At 36.9% G+C, this 24,519-nt stretch overlaps 3 protein-coding genes across 5 annotated transcripts; 2 read left to right on the forward strand and 1 right to left on the reverse strand.

The window, feature by feature from the left end:
* The first annotated feature begins 3,142 nt into the window (after positions 1–3,142).
* Positions 3,143–4,381, forward strand: LOC100853357 (ethylene-responsive transcription factor ERF014). The gene has a single exon (XM_003634415.4). The coding sequence runs from the start codon at positions 3,441–3,443 to the stop codon at positions 4,140–4,142; it is 702 nt and encodes a 233-aa protein (XP_003634463.1). The 5' UTR covers positions 3,143–3,440; the 3' UTR covers positions 4,143–4,381.
* Positions 4,382–5,550: 1,169 nt separating this feature from the next.
* LOC100252259 (uncharacterized) lies at positions 5,551–16,074 on the forward strand. 2 transcript variants are annotated; one of them, XM_002284410.5, is made up of 12 exons: positions 5,551–5,983; positions 6,483–6,542; positions 6,629–6,682; positions 6,795–6,855; positions 7,005–7,081; positions 8,741–8,790; positions 10,979–11,061; positions 12,500–12,570; positions 12,654–12,807; positions 13,752–13,894; positions 13,970–14,068; positions 15,804–16,074. In XM_002284410.5, the coding sequence occupies exons 1-12, from the start codon at positions 5,945–5,947 to the stop codon at positions 15,873–15,875; spliced, it is 963 nt and encodes a 320-aa protein (XP_002284446.2). In that variant the 5' UTR covers positions 5,551–5,944; the 3' UTR covers positions 15,876–16,074. The 2 variants fall into 2 exon arrangements, with proteins under 2 accessions (XP_002284446.2, XP_019072317.2); XM_019216772.2 differs by lacking the exon at positions 15,804–16,074 and having other exon boundaries at positions 5,839–5,983; positions 13,970–14,484.
* A 532-nt stretch (positions 16,075–16,606) lies between these two features.
* On the reverse strand, positions 16,607–18,719 carry LOC100262515 (E3 ubiquitin-protein ligase RZF1). Of its 2 annotated transcripts, none has more exons than XM_010665925.3 (2): positions 17,597–18,719; positions 16,607–16,896 (listed from the first exon to the last, which is right to left on the reverse strand). In XM_010665925.3, the coding sequence occupies exons 1-2, from the start codon at positions 18,585–18,587 to the stop codon at positions 16,883–16,885; spliced, it is 1,005 nt and encodes a 334-aa protein (XP_010664227.1). In that variant the 5' UTR covers positions 18,588–18,719; the 3' UTR covers positions 16,607–16,882. The 2 variants fall into 2 exon arrangements, with proteins under 2 accessions (XP_010664227.1, XP_059590599.1); XM_059734616.1 differs by having other exon boundaries at positions 16,607–17,258.
* Between the last annotated feature and the right edge of the window lie 5,800 nt (positions 18,720–24,519).

Consider the following 24,519-nt stretch of genomic DNA (forward strand, 5'->3'; position numbering starts at 1 on the left):
TGATAGAAAAGACAGTGCAACTAGAATATCAGTGAGCTCTTTGGCTCTACTGCAACTTTTAGTATTTTTTTTGCCATTCACGCTATAGTTTTACTGCAATTACTTTAGATGAATTCAAGAGTATAGCAATAAAGTATCTTTTAATTTTTTTTTCTATTAAAAAAAATGGGTATCCGGTTTCAAGTTTTCACGGTTCAACCACCCCCCATCTGGTGCTGATCACACAACACTGCCCCGAAACGTCTATGTCTATGAGTTGGCTTACAGATTCTCTTTGATATTCATTTTTGGTACCATCTTTGTGGGCCACGGTGCAAAAGGTCAAGCATATCGAGCGACTGTCCTTAACCCATATGAATTCATGAAATTTCCTAACAAGTTCCCCCATGCTCAAGCCCTCTTTAAATTCCTGAAATTGGGACAAGTTGTATATAAACAAAGAAAGGGAGTGTGGCCTGGGCATGTGAGGAGCCTTTGAAAAATGTCTATTACTGATCGTGAATCGTACTGTCAGCCACCTGACGGAACATCATAATAATGTGTCATTAATTTAGACAAAACTCTATTAATTAAATTATAATACATTTTTCTTCATTTTTTTTTTTGTTTATTTGTGTTCACAACTGAAGGAAGGTGAGAGGAGGGAGGGGGCTAGTACGGATTGACGACACTATTCTCATTGCACATGTCTTACTGAAGAAAGCAATTCTAGGTTACATAAAGAAATATAGTGTTTCAAAATAAATCAAAATGTGCGACCATAAAGCTAGATAGCTAGCTAGCTATGATCTCATTTACTTTTCTTGCTGTTTCAAACTTGGAACTAGAGATGAAGGTGCGTGCAAGCAATTTTGGTTGGCACTCCTTGACATTACGGTTACTGGAGTATTAATGGCTCTTAGCCTATGAGCCTATGAGCCTATGAGCCTATGAGAGTTACTGACAACCCCATTGGGTCCACCACGGTATGGTCTTATTGGTCACGTCATGGTGCACGTCATGGTGAATACCTATTTGGCTTGTTAGCCAACCATGCAATACATTCTTTCTATGACTTACGCATGGTTGAACCATTAGTGAGTGTACAGCAATATAATTATTATTATACACATGAAGTTTAAGACCAAAGCTCTGGTTTTACACACATTTCAGGGGCTTCAAATTTGTCAAATATGTTGAAGATCCTCCTCTAATTTCATGCGGATGTAATTCCAAACAATCCATGTGGGCCACCATGCAAATACTCTCCAGCCGAACCGGCGGCTAGACAAGCCTAGGGGCAACGCACCCTTTGACCCTCGGACAAAGTTCACAAAAATAAAGCCATATCCAATGGCATATAGTGCCTGAAATTGATATCAGAAAGAGCATTAAATTACCTTGCGAACCGCGAAGATTAATCTCCAATAGGCAATAATCCACCATGCCTTCAAAAGGAACATTGCGAAAGACTAAGAGAATCAATCTTAGAGAAGCTTGAATTTAGTAGAAGCTTCTGTTACGACCAAGAACATGGAAAAATGTGGTTCAGTGGGAGTGTGCCTCAATGTCAAAAGGCATATGCGGTAGATGTAATTAATAATGCAACTTCACTTTAACCATTTTAGTTGATTGGGTCAAGGGGATTAGCTAGGAATTACACTCTCGTTTCACCACCTTCCACTTCAATGCAGGGGGGCTCATGGGGTTCTTCTGACCTTGAAGGAGTCTTCACCTGGAAGATCCATCCATCCCCATCACCATCCATTTCTCTTTTGCTGCAAGCTTCTCATCTCCAGCCTGTTTGATAACGTATTAACCAGCCCCAAATTTCCAAACCCCTGGGGAAAAAAAGACTACAAACTTCCCTGGCTGCATTGAAAATTAATCTTGCAGTGGCTATAGAAAGTAAAAAAACCCCACTGTACTTCTAAGTTTTTCCTTCTTGGTTTTTTCTTTCTTCCCTTTTTTTTTTGTTTTTGTAATGGTAAAGGAAAGCAAAAATGAAATGGTGCTATGCAAAGTGGCCCACAGAAAGCCTACTGCATCGACCTTTAAAAGGCGGTTGCTTAGGGTGTGGTCGTACCTAAGAGAATCCCATCAAATGCCTCAAAAAACATTGGAGGGAAAGGGATAGCGAGCTCAAAGTCAAGTCGTGCAGGCGTAAATGCTAGCTAGGAAATGGTTGAAGAGTGAATCTATAATTTAATCATCTGCTGTACGTAGCTTTCTATATAGAAAGAGAGAGAGAGAGACCTGGCCATCCCATGAGGCCCATGCATGACGCGGTTTTGGAGCTGCGAGCCAGGCAAGCAACAGCTGTTGTTTTTGCGTAGGCATTATATCGATACTATTGAGACTGCGCGTGTTGAGTATTGTGTTTTCTCTTTAATTTTTATGCATCCCACCCCACACCCCAATGCTGCTCAACCTTCTCTCTCCCCTGCAAATCCTGGAAGCTGCCTCTGAAGAATCCTATGTTTCTCTATTATTATATTCTATGATTATAAAAGCATATAAGATATGGTTAAATTACCAAAAAAAAATAAAAAAATAAAAAAACAAGAAACCCAGTTACCCATTCGCCTGGAATCATTTTTACCAAGTCCTCTTTCTTATTCAATCAATTTTTTTTTCTGGTGTCAACTGTGGTGACTTGCTGGGTAAGTCATAGGAGCTCTAGAATAAACACTTTTAATTTATTGGGGTTAGTTTTAATGGTGGTCTTGTTTGGCGCAGATGGGATCCAGACTGCCATATTAATGAATTTCATTTTTCTAAATGTTTACCGTGGTGGCTTTCAAAATGTTGAACCTTTTATTCCTTTGGAGTCATGTGGGTGAGTGGCTTTGCCAAGAAAGTCTTGCAACTATGCATTCCATTATCAAGCTTTTTGCTTAAATCTTCTTACTTATATACATTTTTTAATTTTCCATACACCTTGATTATGATTAGTTATCAAAAATACTAAAAAAAAGAAAAAAATAATAATGAATTTAAAATAATAAATACAAATAATTTATCAATTTTTATTTTTTATTTTTACATTTTTCTTCAAATTTTTTGGGAATTTTATGATTTTAAAATTTGTTTATTTTTATTTTTTTAACTTGATATATAAATATCTACCGTGAGAGGACAACCAAGTCATTTGAATAAAAAAGAGGGATATTTAGTTCCTATTAAATTAAAACTGGAAACCATCTGTTTCCCATATAAGTTACTGTGTAGCGACTAGTAACCTGTTTCTTTGACTGGAGGGATATGCCAACTCGAAAGCCCAAGTCCCTTCTATAAATATCCACTTCTTCTTCCTCGCTTTTAAGTTCACATTCCTTCCCTTTCCTCACATTTCAGCACAGAAAAAGAAAAGTTCACCCACAGGCTCATTGACATAGAGAGATCAGCCCTTCCAACACTTTGTTCATCATCAAAGCTTTCTGTATAAGCTCTCTTTATCAATGGTGAAGAGTGAGCCAAAGATCCAATCAGAGCCGTTGAAGCCAATGTCATCACCATCATCATCTTCGTCAACATCGTCATCGTCATCATGTAGGAAGAAGAAGTACAAGGGAGTGAGAATGAGGAGCTGGGGTTCATGGGTGTCCGAGATAAGAGCACCAAATCAGAAAACAAGGATATGGCTGGGTTCCTATTCCACGCCAGAAGCTGCCGCTAGAGCCTATGATGCTGCACTGCTGTGCCTCAAGGGCGCCTCCGCCAATCTCAACTTCCCTACCATCACTTCTTCTTACCATCTTCCTGATACTCTCTTGTCCCCTAAGTCCATCCAAAGAGTCGCTGCAGCAGCTGCCAATAGTTTTGCGGATAATGCCGCCGCCGCCGCCACCACCACCACCACCACCCCAACCACCCCCACCACTCCACCCTCTCCTCCTCCTCCCTCCTCCTCATCATCAATCTCTTCGGCATCGACTTCATCTTCACCATCAGATCAACTCGATGACGATGTTTCAGTACTAATGTCATCCATGGCCAATGAACCAATGTCCATGATGGCATCATGGTATGACAACTTCGACAGCCTGCAATCCCCAAAATACATGGACCAAATGTTCAGTAATTGTGCCTTGTTCAATCCAGTACCAACGATTGAAGATGACTATGAAGAAGGTGATATCCATCTGTGGAACTTCTGCTGATCAAAAATTCAATCCAAATCAAGCAAACCCCATTTATTATTATCATTATTAATCCAGTTGTATTCATTGATGATCTTCAGCAGATTGCTTGAAGATATTACTGACAGTGACCGAAATTCATATATTAGTGTATGTGGGAGTTAATAATTAGTAGAAGAAAATCACATTGAGAGAGACATTTTTTGGACTCTCCCTTTCTATAATATTCAATTTATATATGAATTAATCATTTCTGCCAAGTGTGGTATATCATATATGCTGTGTAATTCATGGTCCTCCATCATAGTAAAATATGTCCAGGAAGAAATCTAATTCCTTCAATATGGTCCCCCTTCTTAAATGTGATGATTTCTTTGTACGTCATATTAAACTTGGATGATTATAATCTCCTACTTTTGTATCATTGAGAAAGGGGTTGTCAAAAATGTTTTTATGTTGACTTCCACTCCAAAACGAGGTGTAAAAGTGGCTCTTCTCCTTTTCCTTTTCCAACCAAGTATCATCATTTCTATTTTCACCATACTCACAGAACAACCTGAAGATAGAAAAGGACTCTTCCCTGAAAAGAGTGTCGTGTTGAAAGAGCTTAGACCATCCACACTAAAGGGGTATGAATCTAGATTTTTTATGTTTCGAAATGATCATTTTGTACACGGAATTGATGAATAGTGGAGATGATGGAATCACAGAGTGTGATCTATGATCTATCTCGATCAATATGTTTTGGACAAATTTTGAGCCCAGCCAAAGCTTTGAACTACTGGGCTCAGGTCAATATAGCACATGACATGTCCTCTTCTGCCATGGTTGATAGAAATGGGGTCCCATCCTTTGATGTCCTTTTACAATGTATTTGGTCTCTTCAAGTTCTTCTCCATGCCCATTTGGCCATTCCATTCAGTTTGGTAATAATTAATAATTATTAAAAAAAGAAGAAGAAAAAGAAAAAAACCCAGAGAGAAAAAAGGGAAAGAGGAAAAAAGAAAGAACAGACCGCGTTGCCAAGGAACTGGGTTAAGAGATTTGAGCACATGGCTCCCCTAAATGTTTATAATGGACAGACACATCACATGATCTCAAGGCATTAATAAAACAAAACCACACTATTTTCCTAGTATATTATACCATAATTCTGTTGATATTAAGGGCGCACTGGCCTTCATATTCCAATGAATCATCTGGCAGTGTGCGCTGAATAGTAACCTTTTTGGAACTATGTGCTTAAATTTTGTAATGAAACATGGATATGTCATAGTATAAGCCGAAAACACATATGGTTTTGTGTTATGTCTTCTAAGTATTTCCACATATTGCATGCATCATATTGTTATTTGTATTCCAAGAACTGTCCAAAAACCATCCATAAATTGGATTTTGGAAGTATGCAAAGGGTATGGGCCTCAGATTCGTCAATTGGAAGTATGCAAAAAGCTGTGGGCATGGAATTCCAACTTGTATACGTGTAAGTTCCATGTAACATAAATTTTCTTAAATTTTCATCGGATTTCCCAGAGCCGGTTTAGGAACATTCAAGAGCAATTTCAAGTAGGCCATAAATGATTACAAGAGTTTCACTCGGAACAAGAATTGGGCCTCCCAAAGTCAAAGCCCAATCCAGGACACAGTCCAAGCCCATAAAACCCAAAACCACCTCCCAAAACCCTAGCCCAATAACAGTTCCGGGTTTTAGCCCAAGATTAGGAAAAACGCATCTCTGCGGGTCTACGCCGTTCCATTTCTGCTTTCTTCTCTCCTGCAATTCGAACAATTCACATTGGGGAGAGACGCAGAGAGTAACCTGAATGGGGCATTCCAAGGACCAGTTGCTTGCGCGTTTACAGGTTAGAGTTATTCCAACCAATCAGCTCATGTTTTGCCTTTGATCTGGATCTCTAACTGAGATGATAATTGTTTGTAGTTCAATTAGTGTTGCCAGTTTCTGAATTTCTTGGAATAGTAAACTATATATATTTAAGACGAATTGTTTTGCATTCATTTTCTTGAAATACTGGAGTTGTTTTAATTTAGACTGCACTGTAAGGGCCACAATCTGATTTTGCTTGTGGTGATGACCTCAACCCAATTTCATAAACCCTTTCCAGCTACTTCTTGTCAGATTTTTTTTTGATAAGGTGTGACGGCATGTTTTATCACCACCCTGTTCCTTTTTTCTGGGCTTGGAGTTGAGATTGATTGTATGAAGATAAGGGTTTGCGTAGAACCACAATTTACAACTTATTGAAATATATTGTAAAGAACGTATTTGTATTTCTGTTTATAGTTTGATTTAGACTATTGATGACTGAGTTTTCCTTCGTGGGTGCGTTGGACTTCTCCTAGGAGCTTCAAATTGATTTCACCAAGTATGAACATCCCGCGGTTTTGACAGTTGAAGCTCAGGTAAAAGGAGAATGCAGAAGTGGGTTATATCATTTCCTTTATCTACACTCTGTGGTATGAATGAATGATATTGTTTTTTTCATCAGGAGAAATATGTTGGCCATTTGGGAGGGGGATTGAGTAAAAATTTATTCTTGAAGGTATGACATTTTAAGAGACTTCAGGATGCATTTGGTCATGTTCACTCCAAGTGTAAATCTAGCATTCTTTCTTTAATTCCATGACTAGTATTCTACTTAATTATGCATGCAGGACAAGAAACATAGGTTTTATATTGTTTCTGCCCTGAAAGATACCAAAGTAGATCTGAAAGGTAAAATACTTTCCTAATACTGATCATATTTTTGCATTTTCAAGCTTAAATGTGGATGTGAAGGTAACACAGACTCATGCAGTTGTTAAACTGTATTTGTCATGTCCTGAATTTTTATGGGGGTTATTTATGGCTTTGAAGCTGTGCAGTTCTATCTCAGAGGCTTGGTTTGGGAAAAGGTGGCTTGAGAATGGCTCCTGAAGAAGCACTTGGAGAAATACTTCAGGTGGGTATATGCCTTTAATCCCACTTTATTATCTTATAGTTATATATATTCCCCACCCATCCACCAATTCTACAAACCTAATTAAAACCTAAAACTTTCAATATGTCAGCACTTTGTAACAAATCCTTTTGCCTACAGAAAAATCTAAACACATAATTAAGTGCCCCTTACATTAAATACTGCCTGTTATTTGAAATTGTCTTAGAAGAAACTTGAGGAGAGCAATGTAAACAACCCTTATTTCAGATAGCTACAAGTATGTCATTGACACTTGAAGTGACTAATAGCATCGCAACATTTGGTGTCTGTTTGGAGGTTGTCCTTTGGGCTTGCGAGGGACCTTGCTGTTTACTATATTTAGCCTCTTTCAGTGATGCCCCTAGGTCCTCATTTTGCATGAGAAGTTTAAAGATGTAGAGAGCTTTTATGAAAGATTAGGAGCATGGAGGTTATAGAGTTTTTTTTATTGAATGTGTTTGATGCTAGCATCTTAGAAAGTTGAGTTTATGATTTTAAAGAAATCTTGAAATCTGTTTATCGTCCTCAATAAACCATTATTGTCACTATTTCACTTTTCTGGTAACTTGCATAGCTTATAAGCATTCATTTGTGATGCCATAGCAAGGAGGAAGACATCACAATAAAGCTACGCACCTATGGTTCCATCTGACCTAAAGTTGATGCATAGGCTTTTCTTTTTCCCCTCTCTTTTATTTCTAAATTTTTTGGGTTAGGTAACTTCATGTCCTCTCTTGGACTTGAACCTAGAACCTCCCACATCCCCAAACCAACCCTTCACTACTAGAGGTCAAGGAACGCGTGTAATACTTCCATTATGAAGAAAATTAGTAAGGAGTGGCAGTAGATATTGTGTTATAAAATTTCAATGCTTATTGGGCAAATTTCACTCATTCTTCAAGTCAAGGGGTCCAAAAAAGAATAGATTTCAAATATTCTTTTGCTACATTTGATATTTGAATGGCTGGTCATCTGAATTTTTCAGGGTGTGCTTAGTGCCCCCTTCCCAGTGCATGCAAAGTATTTCTTAAGGTTGATTTCACTGTTCAATGGGTTCCCAAGTGGGGAATCTCGACTCAACCTGTCGGATCACTGTACCATTTAAATACCAAAACTCTCCTTTTCATCTAATTTTCTCTTGGAAGTGGTCCTGTAAAAGTGACTACTAATGGCTCTCTATATATGCTTGACCTTTTTTAAATCACCATTCCTATATTTAACTAGAGTCCTCTATGCTCAATATGCAATACTCATTGACAAACTACAACTTTGTTTTGACACAAAGTACATGATATGCTTGCTCAATTGTTTACAAGCTGGTCAAGCTCCAGCTCTGCTTGATGATAGTTCTGAGGCACTGTGTGACTGAAGAGCCTATGGAGCATCTTAATTTTTATAAAGGACACAGAACTGTTATTTCCTTTATTAGCATTGTTATAAAAAATAAGATGTTTCATAGGCTCTCTCCCATCATGTTATATCAGCACTCAGTCCTTGTAAGAAGAGAGAGTTTCAATTCTCACAAGTAACTAGTATGTGTCCTTTAAAATTAACTTTGGGGAAAAAAGTTCATTATGCTTGATCATGGATTTGATTGTAATTTGTTCTCCAACATCGTCACCTGTTTTTCTGTTTTTCAAGGTTTCACTGGGTTGTGTTACTCCGTTTGCACTAGTGAATGAATCAGCAAGGTATGCATTAATCTTCATTGTTTCAGTATACAATTGTGCGACTTTGTTCCTCTGCTTGATTTTTGCCATGCATCCATGTCTGAAGTTCTTTAGTCTTGGCTTTGAATTTTTAAGTGTTTTTTTTTTCTCTTTCTTTATTTCTTTTAAGATGATGCAAATTCTATGCTAGTAATAAATCTTACATAACTAATTTACAATATATATATATATAAGTAAGAGAATGTATTAAAAGTGCAAAAAATGTATGAGAGTATACAAGAAGTATACAAAGAGCAAAAAAAGCTCAACACAAAAGACTGGAAACAAAAAACCACTCCCTCTGTCAACGAGAACCTAACCAATCTACTATATCCATCAAGGACAAAGGGGTACCATCTATGTACACCTGAATCCATATAGCAAGAGAGCTTAGGAAAGAACTCTTTAGACATCGATCTAATTTCTCCTCTTCTTCGAATACTCTTCGATTTCTTTCCTTCCAAATAGTCCAAAAGATGTATAATGGAGCTGCTCTCCAAGCCTTCTTATGCTTTCTACCAACAAAATGACCATGCCACCCTAAGAAAGTGTCCCTTACTGAGGTAGAAAAAACCTATGGGATGTCAAATAAAGAGAACACCAACAACCATAAGGTCCTTGCCTTGGCACAATGGATAAGGATATGATCAATGAATTCTGCCTCGTCTTTGCAAAGAACACACTTGCTGACTAAAGACAAACTTCCCAAGCAAAAAAAATTTACTTTAGACGGTATCCAAGAGTTCCTAATAATCCTGAAAAAGGATGCTACAATTTAGTTCCATCAAAGAGTAAAGAGCTCTTAACACAAAACCTTCATTTGCTTTCACCCTTCCAAACTGCTTTATCCTCCTCCTCCCTATTCATCGACTAAGCTTGGTGAATAAGCAAAAAATGCTCCATTGAATCCAACTCTCAATCATTTAGATTCCTTACAAAATGGAAGTTCTAAGCTTCCCCCCTCCCTTTGCTCCCATAAATAAGCTACTGTTGCCTCTTTTGCCTCAATTAAGGCAAATAAATTGGGGAACATCTCGCTTAAAGGTTCCTCACTACACCAAATATCTTTCCAAAACTTCACTCTACTCCCATCTCCTATAACAAAGGAAATTGTAGAGTTAAAGAAAACCCACTCCTTGCTAATAGCCTTTTGTAAACTGACCCTATAAGGGTCTCTTACCTTACAAGACCGCCAACCTCTTTTTCTAAATCGTTTCCCCTTCACTCGAGTAACACCAACACCATTTGCATAGAAGAGTTTTATTTAGCTAAGGGAGAGAACGAACACCTAAACCTCCTTTTCCCTTTGCCTTACAGATGGATGACCCCCCCACTAAGTGGCCCTTAAAGAAAGTCCCTTTGAATTTTTTCTAGTCTCAACCTCATTGCTATCGGGATTGTGAACAAAGACATGAAGTAAATTAGTAAGCTCAAAAGAGTATTGTGAATTAGCGTAAGCCTACCCCCTTTAGATAAGTATTGTCTCTTCCACAAAGTATTGCTAAATATATTAATGAAGGAAAATGCTTGCATCCTTTTTTATTTTTATTTTTTTTTCAAATCGTGGTAACAATTTTTGTTTGTATTAATCATCAACCTTTTGTGGCCCTTAAAGAAAGTCCCTTTGAATTTTTTCTAGTCTCAACCTCATTGCTATCGGGATTGTGAACAAAGACATGAAGTAAATTAGTAAGCTCAAAAGAGTATTGTGAATTAGCGTAAGCCTACCCCCTTTAGATAAGTATTGTCTCTTCCACAAAGTATTGCTAAATATATTAATGAAGGAAAATGCTTGCATCCTTTTTTATTTTTATTTTTTTTTCAAATCGTGGTAACAATTTTTGTTTGTATTAATCATCAACCTTTTGTTCTACTTGGAAGACCTCATATATGTGTCTATGCATGGGTGCATGTGCCTCAATCTATACGTGTGTGTTTTTATTTATTTATTTTTTAAATTTAATTTTGAGGAAATTTTTATTTTCACCTAAAAGTTGTACAGGGTCTTGGAAGAATTTTCCATCATCATCTAATATCTTGTTAGAAACATTTACTTTGATGATGCGTTTTTCTTTAGCTGTTTATGATGATTATTTACCTCCATGCTTCTTTTTCTTTAGTTGAGTAAAATCTTAGGTTTGATGATATTTTATGTTTTTATTTTGTGAAGACATGTCTCATTGTTCTTGGATCAAGGATTTAAGACCAAGGACTTCTGCTTCTTCCACCCACTATCTAATGACATGTCTATCGGTAAGTTAGAAGAGTTTCTCTGGATGGGCCCCTCTCATTTAATAATTTTCTTTTGCATATCATTTCAACCTGTTTTCTTTTGAAATACTGTTGAGTCTTTGTGCGGTTTATATATTTCAGTGGTGGCTTCTTGTAATAGAGTGTTTATTTCATCGTTTGAAATAGTAGTTATGTATGTTCAATCTTCTCTTTGAAGTCATTTCCACCTTTAGTATATGTATTTTCCTACTTGGAATGCAAGTTTACACAAACATTAACGGTTGTGAACCATCAATAAGTTATGAGATTACTGTGTTAATTAAGTGATCACTCGGTGAGATTATTTTGGAATGTAGTAGGAATTTTCTGGTTCAAAAGTTACCTTGTAGATAGTGGCAGAACTTTTAACTGTTTATCTTTTATTTATTATATATCTATATGGGTGAATCCAAAAAGATATGGTGACAGATCCAATGGTGGTATTTGGTAGTATCTCAAGGTTAAATTAGAACTTTTGAGTTTACCATGAAAAATACAAAAACGAAAATAGAATATAATTAAAATTAGTTAGGAACTTATATATTTTCAAATTATTTAATCTTTATATAAGAGAGGAAAAATAGTGAAATGAGTTTTAAAAAGTATATAAAAATAATTTAAGAACTTTAAATTTATTTTTTATTTTCTTTTACTTTTTCATTCCTTCTTCCACTTTATTTTTTTTCCTCGTATTTTCCTTCAAATTTTCTGGGAACCAAATATAGCTTAATAGAAATAGCAAAAATAGATGTGTTGGTCCCTCTTCTGATAGTATTGGCAACTGTTACAATGACTGTTATAACAACCATGGATGTTGGAGATGTTTACTCTGGAAAAAGCTGTAAGCTAATGATAAAAACTATATTGTTGCACAGGCAAAGTCACTTTTCCTATATAGGAAAATGTCTACATGCTAATTTTCTTACCATAACGTAGACTTGGGAACAAAGTTAAATGTCCCAGCGTCCACTAAGTGTCCCTTAGTGTGTCTTATATGTACCTATATATTGTCTCCTTCTCCAGGAAGGAATTAATTTTTGGGTGCTTCTTTTTTTGCAATCTAATCGATTTTGTTACCCTGATATTGTCAACGAGTGCCTTTGGAATGGAAAGTATTCTGTTTTCTTGGCTACATGGTTACAATAGCTACACAATTAGATAATTTATTATTTATTTTTTATAAGTTATACAAGTAAATTGTTTATTTCAACATTTTTGTTGCACCATCTTATTGATATCATAAGATTCATAGTCAGTTTTGATTGTCAAGATTTTTTAAAGCCTAAACAAACATTTCGAAAATTATGTGATTGGTTAAATGTCATATATTGGAACACTGCATTAGTTGATTGATTTTTTTTTTTTCGTATTTGCATGTTTATACCTGATATAATATGTTGCATACCATTGCTGGTGCCAGCCATTAAGGCCTGTGATCTTGACAAGTTTCTGAAGTCAATTGGCAAAGACCCCTCATATGTCGATCTGGAGGTGAGTTTAAGTCGAGTTTATCAAGTGGATTCACCTAGTATTATTGATTATATTGTTTGATTTAATGTACTTGTACTGTGTAGGCTAACCCTACAGTAGGAAAGGATCAACCTCCTGATCTAGCTGGCCTTGTTCCATCTGATGCCATAGTCTTGCAAGATCCTCCAGAAAAATCTGTTTCCTCTGGTCCTACAGAAAAACATGCCTCCGTGGATAATAAATCATCAGTAGCTGCAGGTAAAACTACTGAGCATGTCTTTGATACAGTTGTCTATATTTAAAAAAGGTCAGCTATATATATATACACACACCATTCAAATTTCTTTTTCTGTTCTTATAATGTGTTTTGGGGAATGAATTGTGTTACTTTCACATGACATTTACTATTATAATTCATTGCTTTTTTCTAATTCTTCTTTGTCCTTCTAGATGGTGGCACACATGATGCACACGTTCTTTATTTCATTTTAGCCCTCCTTTTCCTTTGGCAGTAATGGAGAATTTAATTGGTAATGGGCTCTTATTCAGGAGAGTGGTTTATGATTTGGCGAAATTTAAATGGACTGAAATTGCCATTCGTGTTCCCTTCAAAAAAAAGAAAAAGAAAAATGATATTTTTGTGATCAAGGTTCTACATCCAATCCATTAGTAGTGTTCCCCTAATATAATGGCATGGATAAATGTCCAATGTTTAAATAGCTGGAAAATGTGATTGGCTAGATAATTTCAATATATTGTATTTGTTTATTATACATTATTTAGGTGCTTCTATTTAATTGTGATTCTCCTTCATCTGCTTATAATTCCCTGGGGTTAAAAAAACAACGCCGAATATTTCAAGTTTCTAAACTAGTTGACATAGTGAAAGAATAGTAGGATAATAGACCCTCCAAAGACTATTATTGTTGTAAAATTTCTCAAGGATACTGTAATCATTCTATTTTAAGTTTAATATTATGACTATAATCATTGGAAAAGTTTTGCTGAAAAATCAGATTTTATTCTGATTTGGATGTCAATTAAAATTTAAAACCTACCCTGATAAAGCAAATGACTATTTTATCTCCATAACCAATTCAAATATATAATGATTCAGCTCCTGAACCTGTGGTGGATCATTGAGTGACCTATACTTTACCAAGATTGCTGGTAACATATTTTATTCTATCTCATTAATGTAGCAAAAACTGTTAAGCCATCCAATAATGTGCAAAAAGTCAAGGAGAAACCTCCTATTTCTGTGCATCAATTGAGCTCTTTTACTGATCCTGGGCACTTTGTGGAAGAAATCCTAGATAAAACGTCAGCCATAGTTCTTTCAGAGGTAGGCATAATATTACTGTTTAGTCTCTACTTGGGAACTATTTCTGGGTTAGGCTTGAGTTATCAATTTATACAGATAACGGAGGATGCAATTAAACAACATGGAGAACATCTTGGAGCTGTGTTATCAGACAGTATCAGAAAACGTCTTAGCTTGGATTTGAAGAACCTAGCTGTGAGTATATTTCTTTTTTCACCTCTTTTTTCATTTTTTTTAAATCAGAATCTAATTGTGTATTTTGATAGAACAATCAGATTGTTTTTCTTTTCTTTTATTTTATTTTATAAAAAGTAACGATTCTTAGTGAAAGGCTGGTGTCTTACTAAAAGGGAACTGTTTGCATAAGTGAAGGCTGTTAAGCATTGGTTGTGGCATTAGTACTGGATGAGACACATGAAAGAAGTTGTCTTATAGGAGCTCTCAGAAACCCAAAACCATCATGAGCTTTGATTTTATGAAGTGGTTCCAAGTCATTGTGGCCCTTGTTCTTTCATTTATAATCCACACAGAACTGTGCCATGTCGAGTTCTGGATATGTATTGAAAGATTTCTAGTGCTTGAATGGTGATATCCTGCCTTGCTTTTTTGAGAAGATTTTTTTTTTTTGATAAGCAAATAAGAGTATGTATATTAATAACTATAATAAGGATGCCAAACTAAAGTGGCAAATACAATATACTGGAAGCATAGAAGTGAGAAACAAAAAACTAGCTATAATAGCTACAAACCCACTTTAAAATTATTGAGAGAGAAAATTATTGAGAAGGATGGCAATGCTAAGTACTCTAAAATTAAAGAACCACATTAAAGAAACCAGAAAAAAAATGGCACCATTGTCATAGCTGTGAATCCCTTCTCTTACCGACCTCGGTTTGTCTAAAGAACAGCCAATAGAGTTGATGCTGAGAATATCCCTCCAGGGAGGTACCCAAGGTTTAAGAATCCTTAAGATTATTTGTAACAGGATATTACTGTCTGCCAATCTCTGATGATGTCAGCTTAATTTAATTTCACTTTTCAAGAAGATGTTATTGTTTGAGTCATCAGGGTTTTCTTGTGGTCATACTTAGGGATCAAAACTTGAGCTGGAGAATGTGATAATATACTGCTCTTTTCAATCACGTGAGAATGGTGATGAACTGTATGCCTACTGCCCTTCCCTGAACTTGTTGAAAACCAGAGGACTGTCATTTGCCTATTCAGGAGCTCAAGATGATGAGATCTGTTATCTCCAAGGAGCATTCAAATTAGATTTCCAATTGTCTTTTGCAAGGTGATGAGGAATATAACATCTTGTGATTTCCAATAAAATACATCAGGAAAACCAGGTCCCTTTTCTGATTATTTTGATCAGACGCCTCTAAATGGAAGTGTTGGCTGTCAATCAAAGTCCACCTTTACTTTCTTCACATTTTTGTTTTTCCGTGGTCAGTCTACAACCAAATGATCAAACCTTTGTTTGGCAGCTGACACAAACTCTGACAAAAACATCCATGCATTTTAAAATGCTCCTGTTGTAGTGACTGTAATTTTAGCTAGCAATTGTATAATCACCTGAAAATGTTATTAGTGTTCCTCTTTGTCATCATTAGAGTTAAATACAAATTCAGTTGTGGTAAATTACATAGGTGGTGGTTGGGGACATTTTGTGTTAACAAACTACTTCATCCTCTGGCTATGCTAATTATGTTGTCATTCATCAATTTCACATTTCATTGTTCTCTAATCTGACATTGACAAGGTATTGCAAGACATTGCCCCTGTTTCATAGAAACTTGTTCCATGAAAAGAAATGGATTTGGTGCAATGAACATAATATGATCGATTTACCATTTTTGTTTTCTTTCTATGTTGATAATACTCGGTTTTTTCTTAATGCTTAGTGACTGAATGAACATTTTTATTGCAGATAATATACAAGAACACCGCATATACAGAAGGTTTTCATGCTGCGACTCATCGCCAACACAAGCATATCTGAACAAATTGCTCCTGCTAGTGGGATAGTAAGAAAAGAAATCTGCTTGACATTCATTCCAATTTTCTTTTATGATAAAGTTTTCTCATTATGAAGTTATGCGACTCTGAAATTCTTTTCACAAACCACCTTAGTGATGATGGCTCAAGTTGTAACCCCTTCCTGGAAATCTAATACACTCATTTAATATTTAGAGTCGGCAGGTGGGTGTAGTTTATAAGTGGCTAATTGCTACTTCCTGATGTTTATATCAGTGTTGAGACATTAGGCCTACATTGCTGGTCCATATGTTAGGACTGGGGGATTGAATCAGGTTAGCTGTAGGCATAATATTTTCAGGTTTTGTGCTCAATGATATTTATCAAATAGGGTATGTTTAGTCGAGCCCCGAGCAATAGTGGCAAGGCTTGTAGGAAGAGTGAAGAAGTTGGTAATACTATCAGGATAGGTTCAATCATTTGATTCATTAATGAGTGAAAAAAGCATGGGGTTAACCTCCATGCTTTTTTTTTTGTCAGAGTTTGATCTTTTTGCATGAGCTTCTTTCATTAGAAACAGCTTACTAATTGTCATGCAGTCTCGTTGGCCATAAAATTCACTCATATCCATCACATGTCTGACTTGTGGTATTAGGATGATGGATCCCTTTGTATCGTTTTGGCGAAGGCCTGGTTAGAATGGCATTTTATTAAATTGAACAGACCATCTTGAAAATTGGAGTTTGAGAGCCATCATTGAGCTACAAATGAAGTTGTTTGCAGCTTGGGAAACGTACTGTCACCTTTAAAACCACTCCTGTCATGTTTATTTGATCAGTTGGCCTTGTAGATATGGTCCATTTAATACAAGCATAGGGCAGTTTTACAGACTAAAGGCCTCAGGGGCCACTTTTTGGATATGCATCAGCGCGAATTTGCCGCAGCATGGTATCCTCAGTTACTTGCTTGACCAATGTTTTGGCGATTCTCTTCAGCTTGATCTCCCACGTGTGGCATGGCCGATGGTACAAGTCACGGATGGATCTCTGCCACATGTTTTTAAGGTTATGTTACATTTTTCCGGTATAATTGGGTTTTGTGAAGACACTTACTAACCATGGCTTTAATGGCCATCCATGCTTATATATGGTCCTATTTTGGCAAATATCATATGTTCTACATAAAGACACCAAGAAATGAAAATATATGAATCAATCCTTATAGATTTAATGACCAAGAGTAAATAATTAAGAGATACATGTCATGATAGAGCTGTAAAGAGGCGCACCGGGGTCATGATCATAATTAACAAATGTTTGAATCATAAGAGTCGATAAACTGCTTGTACCAGGAGCAGCAACATTAATGGGCTAAAGAATAGAGCAAGAAGGCCACTGTATGTTAGCTGCTGTAAACATAAGACATTCATCATCAACAGTGCTGCAGAGACTCTTGTAAACTAGGTAGTAAGAATACTAGAAAGCAACTGATATCATTAAGACCTGCTGATTGTTGATCCTGGTATGGAAGCATACTGCTGTTAGAAATCTTTTGGTTCAGTCCTATTTTCATATGGTCTTGACTGTTAGGGCAAGCTAAACTAGAATGTTTTATTAAGCATAGAATTTTTGTAATTTCCATGTGATTGAAATCTTGAAATACATGGAATTATATGAAGTATATATGGCATGATTTTTTCATAAAATTAAATTCACTTGAAGGATAGGACAAAATTTCAAGACTCACCTCTGTGAGGAGTAACGTCACGATCCTGGGGATTAATTCGGCGGTACCTAGAACGGAAGGGCCACAAAGACGCTAACTGTCTCAACCTCATGCACCGCACCCGCCGATCCTCTCCCTCATGACTCTCATCAGACTCATCAGAAGGAACCGGAACCTCATGCCGGCAAACTGGACATGAATTGTGAAGCTGCAGCCATGGAACGATACAGTCTGAATGATAAACATGGTTGCAGGGCAACTCTCTCACTTCCTCACCAACCTTAAACTCCTCTTTGCAAACGGGGCAATGCGAATCGTTAATCAAATGCGTGGGCGTAATTTTCACGGTGGGCATTGCATTGATGGCGGAATCAGGAGCAGGAGGAGGACCCGGTCTGTCATTTTGGGTGAGTTCTTCGATCAATTCATTTAGCCCTGGTCCAGAGAAGAAATCCCTGAGCTCAAACCTTGGCGGTCTCATGTTTTCTGACTGGGGAAAGGGTCCATTTTGGCCAGGAGGACCGGTGGGCCTCAGGACAATCCAAGTCCTACCCTGAGCTCCCAACCCATTACCAAAGGGCCACCCCAGTCTCCCTCCCAATTCATTATTTCGCCGCCGTCCAGGGACTCCAGTATCAGCTTCCGCCTCCCAATGTTCTCTGGAGTGGCTTCGCCTCCTCAGCCATCTCCTGCCTCTGTTTCTAGCCGCTTCTGTTTCAGCCTCATCACCCCTACCAACACCATTATTTAGGCCTCTGAGAGGTGGATCAAGCACCAGGGAAAGTGCTTCCAATAAACGGGCTTCTGGGAATGGATCCCAAGTGATAATCTCATTGAAAGCCCTAGGCCTGGTTGTATCAATTTCTTGTAGAAACTGACCCAGACAGCGAGGACAGATAATCTGTGACGGGTTGTCGGACGCAATCCTGACCGACCTATTGCACTGATAACACCAGTAAAACTGGTAGGTTCTGTCGCCATTATTCCTTTCACGAGGAGGGCTCAAAGACATGGTTTTTAGAATCGAAGTTTTCCTCTAAAAGGGGTGTGTTTGTGTCCAGAGAAAACTAGTATTAAATCAAAAGGAAAATTCAAACTGATGAAATATATACATCACTGTATCTGTATAGCGAGATTAGGACAAAGGATGACTTTGTGAAGCTGCAGAACATGGTGGCCTCCACACAAAGAAAAGGATGAGTGGGGTGGCGATTCAATGGCTTAGTTGAAGGATAGGTCTGGTTTTTTCCCTTCATAAAATTTGAATTGGGAGGCAATTGTAACGGCTAACTTACCCGGGAAGAGACGTTAGCATCTTCTTTATGGACGAAAATGCCCCCTTGCCTAGCTCACAAGACAGATTCTTGAGTTTTGAAAGAGGACTACGGTTTTTGCATGCCAAACTCTTTTTCTTTTTCTTTTTCTTTCTTTTTTTAATTTAATTCTGTATAAACATTATTTATTACCAAATTTCCAACATTTCTTTGCTTAGATGGCAAGGTTTCCCTCATTATTTAATTAATAAAAAAATTATGCGATTTTTTTTTTTTCTAAAAAATTTATGAGTTTCCACATATATGCTTATGTGGGTGATGATAGTTGCCAGTTGCCATCCACCTAACTCCAATATAAAAAGTTGTGTGAACACAGAATTGGGACAACCTACGAAGCTTCCAAAGAATATGAAGTCACAATTTTCAAGTTTTGTTTCTTTCGGTTGAAGCAATGGAGGACTGGGAAAGTGGTCATCATTGTGAGTAATCTAAATCAAAGCATCGTCTTTGTCCCTTGGAGTTGCTTGTTTGAATAGTCAAAGCAGCTTGGGCCTTCCTCAAGCTTGGTACTGAAATGGGCCTTTCCTTAGCTTACCCATTTGGCCCAAACGCCCACCGTTAGGCCTTGTTTGAGTCATCTTCTCGTTTTTAGCTTTATCTAGAAGCTAAAGTTAAAATCATAGTTTTTAAATGACAATATGAGTATTGTAAAAGTTTTATTAAATGTGAAAGGACTTTTTATATAAATCAAATAGGGTTTGTACAAAAACATCTTGTTTTTGGCTTTATCTCGAAGCTGAAATCAAAATCACAATTTTAAAAAGACAATATGAGTATCGTAAAAGTTTTATTAAATATGAAATAACTTCTTACATAAATCAAAATAGAATTTCTACAAAAATATATTTTTGTTTTTGGCTTTATTTGAAAGTTGAAGCCAAAATCATAGTTCTTAAAAAACAATGAGTATTATAAAAATTTTATTAATCATGAAATAACTTTTTACAATTAAAAAATGACTATTAGCACAAAGTTACCCATGTTTATTTCCGAGATGCTATCATTACTTCTCTAAGGGAAGAGGTTCATGAGCCATGGGCCTTCTATCTCTACGCGGCAGTCATTGCTGTCTCTTATAGGAGTCTTAATCCCAATGTGGTTGATCATCCTCATGGACTAGCTAATTAGATGTGAGCTCCTCCTCAAGTGAATTCCTCTTTTTGCTCCTCAACTTACAGGGCATTAGCAATCATTTATGATTGTAGTTCCCCTCCCAAGGGCAAGTTCTTATGTGTTAGTCACCCGCTCGCCACTAGAAACTCGACTTCCTATTCAACTTGTATGTGTTACGTATACTTTTTTTGGTTTTTATAAGTATAAGAATTCTTATTAAGCTTAAAAAAGGACTTCTGATTTTTTAGAAGTAAGAACCAAACAAGTCCTTAAACTTTATTATTACCAATACATCATCCTCAAAGATGCGAAGTTTAATCTTAAAATGTATATGCCTAAGATACATAAGCAAGGACAAGAAGCTTTCATCTCAACCAAGGCTATGAAACAAGTGGAGGTAGTTTTTCCACTAATGGGGTGCGGGTGCAGCAACACCAATTCTCTGACGCAAGGGTGAACATCATGAATGTGTTGAATCCATGGCAACTACGCGGCCTTTTCTGAATAAAAACAGTATGAAATGCCGGTGCTTCAACGCATGAACTTGGACCCATAGCTAATATTTTGCTTACAATAGCTTAGTTGTGCAGAGTTAAATTTTGGAATGAGTCTCTATTAAGAATCTACTATTTTTGGTCCAAAACGTGAACAGAATTCCACCATAAGTTTTCAATGAACCCCAAATTTGAATTCTGCTGATCATTCACACTGGCATTAAAGACACAAGTCAAAAGAAAATTTTTAGGGCCACAAACCCTAGTTGATTTCAGCCTTTCAAAACCATATAGGTGGGAGGGGCGCTTGACTTGGGTGGGAGTCCATTTCAGCAGATCCTCATTAATTAATCTCACATTAATTGGACCTGTATTGGCGTACTAAGTCAAAAAAGGTGATGAGGATTAGGTGACTAACCGGTATTCTCACAAGGCAAAAGTTGAAAATATTAGTGAAACAGATAGAAGGCAAACAGGAAATCAACACACACGTCTCCATCAGTTTGAACTTGATTGGAAATAAAAATCTTTCTTTCATGTTCTGGCATCTGAAAGTCCATTTGGGACCGCTTCACAACTAGGCATTTTCCGATTAAATCAGGTCAGACTCCCTTGTATTTTGGTGCAACTTTTAGGAAGATGACTTCAATCATGTTTTAACTCCGGTTGATGTGAGGTATGGGCATGTCTCCTGTCCTCCAAAATGTAGGTCCACCTGTAAATGACAAGTTCTTAAATGGCTCCCAACGTGAATCTGCTACCAGATATTCTGTCCCTCCAATACTGTCTTTTCACTCAGCATACATATGATATATCTTCTGTGACTTGTATCCGAATCCATCAACTACATCAATACGTATATTCAGTAGCATTAGAAGATTGTAGATATTTTTACACAGACCCAGGCGAATTGATAATGGTTTATTTCTTCTGTGGTGTTTTGGCTTTGGGGTTTGTGGGTTAATCATAACGAAGAAAGACCCAGATGAACACATGATTCATAAGCCACCCCTTTGGCCTCATTTAGACCTGAATTGTCTCGAAAGTGCATATGTCAGGATAAGAGCCTTCAAACTCAAGCAATGCCTCAAGAAAAAAAATATGCAACCAATGGATGCAGTTTTCTACTAATGCAGGCCAACTACAAATCGACTCTTTGACGCAAAAGCATGGCTCATAAATGGGGTTGAATTGTTGGTATAAGATTAAATACTTATACAAAAAATATATTTTTGGGCTGGAACTCCTTTTTTTATTGATGAAGAATGCTGAATTTATACATGAACTTGTAACTTAAATGACATTAGAATAGCAGAAAATCAAGCTACTAGATGATGAACAACTACTTCCTATAAAATAGAAACCAAATCTTGACCAAATAAAAATAAGAAAATATCTAGATGTTGCAGATTTTGTGCAAGACTCCAGCTGCAATATTCAAAATTCAAATTCCAGCAAATACTAAGTCAAAATTCAACACTCCTCCTTGACTTCGTAGATGCAAACTCCAAGTCTTGCACGTAGATACTCAAACCAAACTTCGAAAGGGGTCTGCTTCTTTAACACTTTTGTTGGCAATATGTTCAGAAAATATACTGCTCTACTTGCAGTTTTAGCCCAAAATTGTTTGCATTCCATTTCAAGGATGGCATTTTTTGAGATCCACCAAACATTGTTTGCATTCCATTTCAAGGATGGCATTTTTTGAGATCCACCAACATCAGTATGCACCAGTTGCAGTTTTTGGGTTGCTCTCCAGGATATTTTCTTTGGAAAGGGAAGTTTAGTTTGCTTCCCATATTGACAAGTAGCACATATAGGAAGATCTTTTTCTAAGTCAGGAAGTCCTTCAACTATTTGATTTTTCTTCATGTAGAGCACATCATCATGATGAAAGTGCTCGACCCTTCTGTCCCAAAACATTGTTGTGCTATCTTGTTGTAAAATAGCAGTATGCTCATCTTCCAGTAAATTCAAGGCAAAACTCTTGCCCTTCATTTTTATGTTGAACACCTCTTTGCCTTCAGCATCCTTGATAATGCAATTCCTATCTTCAAAATAAACTTTAAATTCTTTCTCAACGAGCTGTCCAACACTGAGTAAGTTTTGGTCAATGTCAGGCACAAACAAAACATCATAAATGAGTTTCAAACCTGTTTGGCTTTCGATTGCAACGGTTCCTTTGCCCTTCACTGGAATATACTCACCATTTCCAATTCTGACTTTGGAAATAGTTGTTCTGTCAAGTTCTCTAAAGAGATCTTGATTATTTGTCATGTGATTTGTACAACCACTATCCACAAGCCAGCTTTTAGAGGTGCTTTTATTAGCAAAACATGTTGCTGCAAACAATTGCTCCTCCTGGCAATAGTCAACTGCTGCACTAGTTTCTTCCTGTTGTTGATTTTTGCAAATCCTCTCCACATGTCCTTGTTTACCACACTTGTTGCATTTCACATCTGGTCTCCACCAACATTTTTGTGGAGAATGATTTGTCTTCTTGCAATGAGGACAAGGTGGAAAAACTCCATTTTTCTGGTTGTTGCTGCATGGCTTGTTGTTGTTCATCTTTTCATTTTTATGGCCTGCATTTTTCTGCATTCTTGCTTGAAATGCTCCTTCTGCAGTATCTCCTTGTCTCATGAGTCTTCTTTGTTCCACAGCCTCCAAGGAATGTAATAATTCTGTCAAGCTAATAGTTGACAGATCTTTTGAATTCTCCAAAGAGGAAATTGTAGCTTCATATTTCTCAGGAAGTGTAACCAATATCTTTTGAACAATCTTCTCATTGGAAAATTCTTTTCCAAGCAGCCTAACTTTGTCTGCTATTGAAAGAAGTTGTGCAGCATAGTCTTTAACAGCATCAGACTCCCTCATTTTCTTCATTTCAAATTCTCGAATCAAGTTCATCACCTGCATGTTCTTGATTCTTTCATCTCCTTTGTATTCCTCCTTGAGATACTCCCAAATTTCTGCAGCTGAATCAATTTTCATGATTTTGATGAAAATTGATGGTGAAACTGCAGCAAACAAGCAAGCTTTCGCTTTAGCCTTTCTTGTCCTTCTTTCTTTATGCAACTTCATTTGAGCCACAGTTGGATTGGCTCCCAGGGGAGGAACTTCATAATTTTCTTCCACTGCTTCCCAAACATCAAGTGCTTGTAGATGAACTGTCATTCTAACAGCCCAAGTTTCATAATTGTCTCCATCAAGAATTGATGGTGCAACTGTGAGACTTAACTCTTCCATTGCTAAATGATTTTAGAAGGTGTTTGGGTTCACTCACCTCACTGGCCCCTCAAGATAACTATGGCTCTGATACCACTTTGTTGGTATAAGATTAAATACTTATACAAAAAATATATTTTTGGGCTGCTGGAACTCCTTTTTTTATTGATGAAGAATGCTGAATTTATACATGAACTTGTAACTTAAATGACATTAGAATAGCAGAAAATCAAGCTACTAGATGATGAACAACTACTTCCTATAAAATAGAAACCAAATCTTGACCAAATAAAAATAAGAAAATATCTAGATGTTGCAGATTTTGTGCAAGACTCCAGCTGCAATATTCAAAATTCAAATTCCAGCAAATACTAAGTCAAAATTCAACATGAATCATTGCAAAAGCGCGGCCTTTTTTGAATAAAAACAAACCGTCAATGCTTCATCATATAAAGTTGGACTTGAAGCTAATATCTACTTGCTTTCAAGATATAGCTTAGCTTTATAAATTCATTTGGAAAATAAGCTTTCCTTAAGTTTGGACCCTTTAAATACCAAGTCAGAAAGCACATGTAAACAGGGCCATACATAGATGTTTCCATCAGTTGGGACTTGATTGGAAGTATCTCGCTTTGGTATCTGAAATTCACTTTTGGGTGTTCATTTGGGACCGCTCCACAACTTGGATGTCTGAAATTATATCAGGCCAGCCACCGACCCTTCTGCTCTGGGGGCAACTGCTAGTCTACATTTAGGTATACCCTGGTGTTTTGGG

This window comes from Vitis vinifera, chromosome 18 (assembly GCF_030704535.1).
Source record: "Vitis vinifera cultivar Pinot Noir 40024 chromosome 18, ASM3070453v1".
Classification (NCBI taxonomy): Eukaryota; Viridiplantae; Streptophyta; class Magnoliopsida; order Vitales; family Vitaceae; genus Vitis; species Vitis vinifera.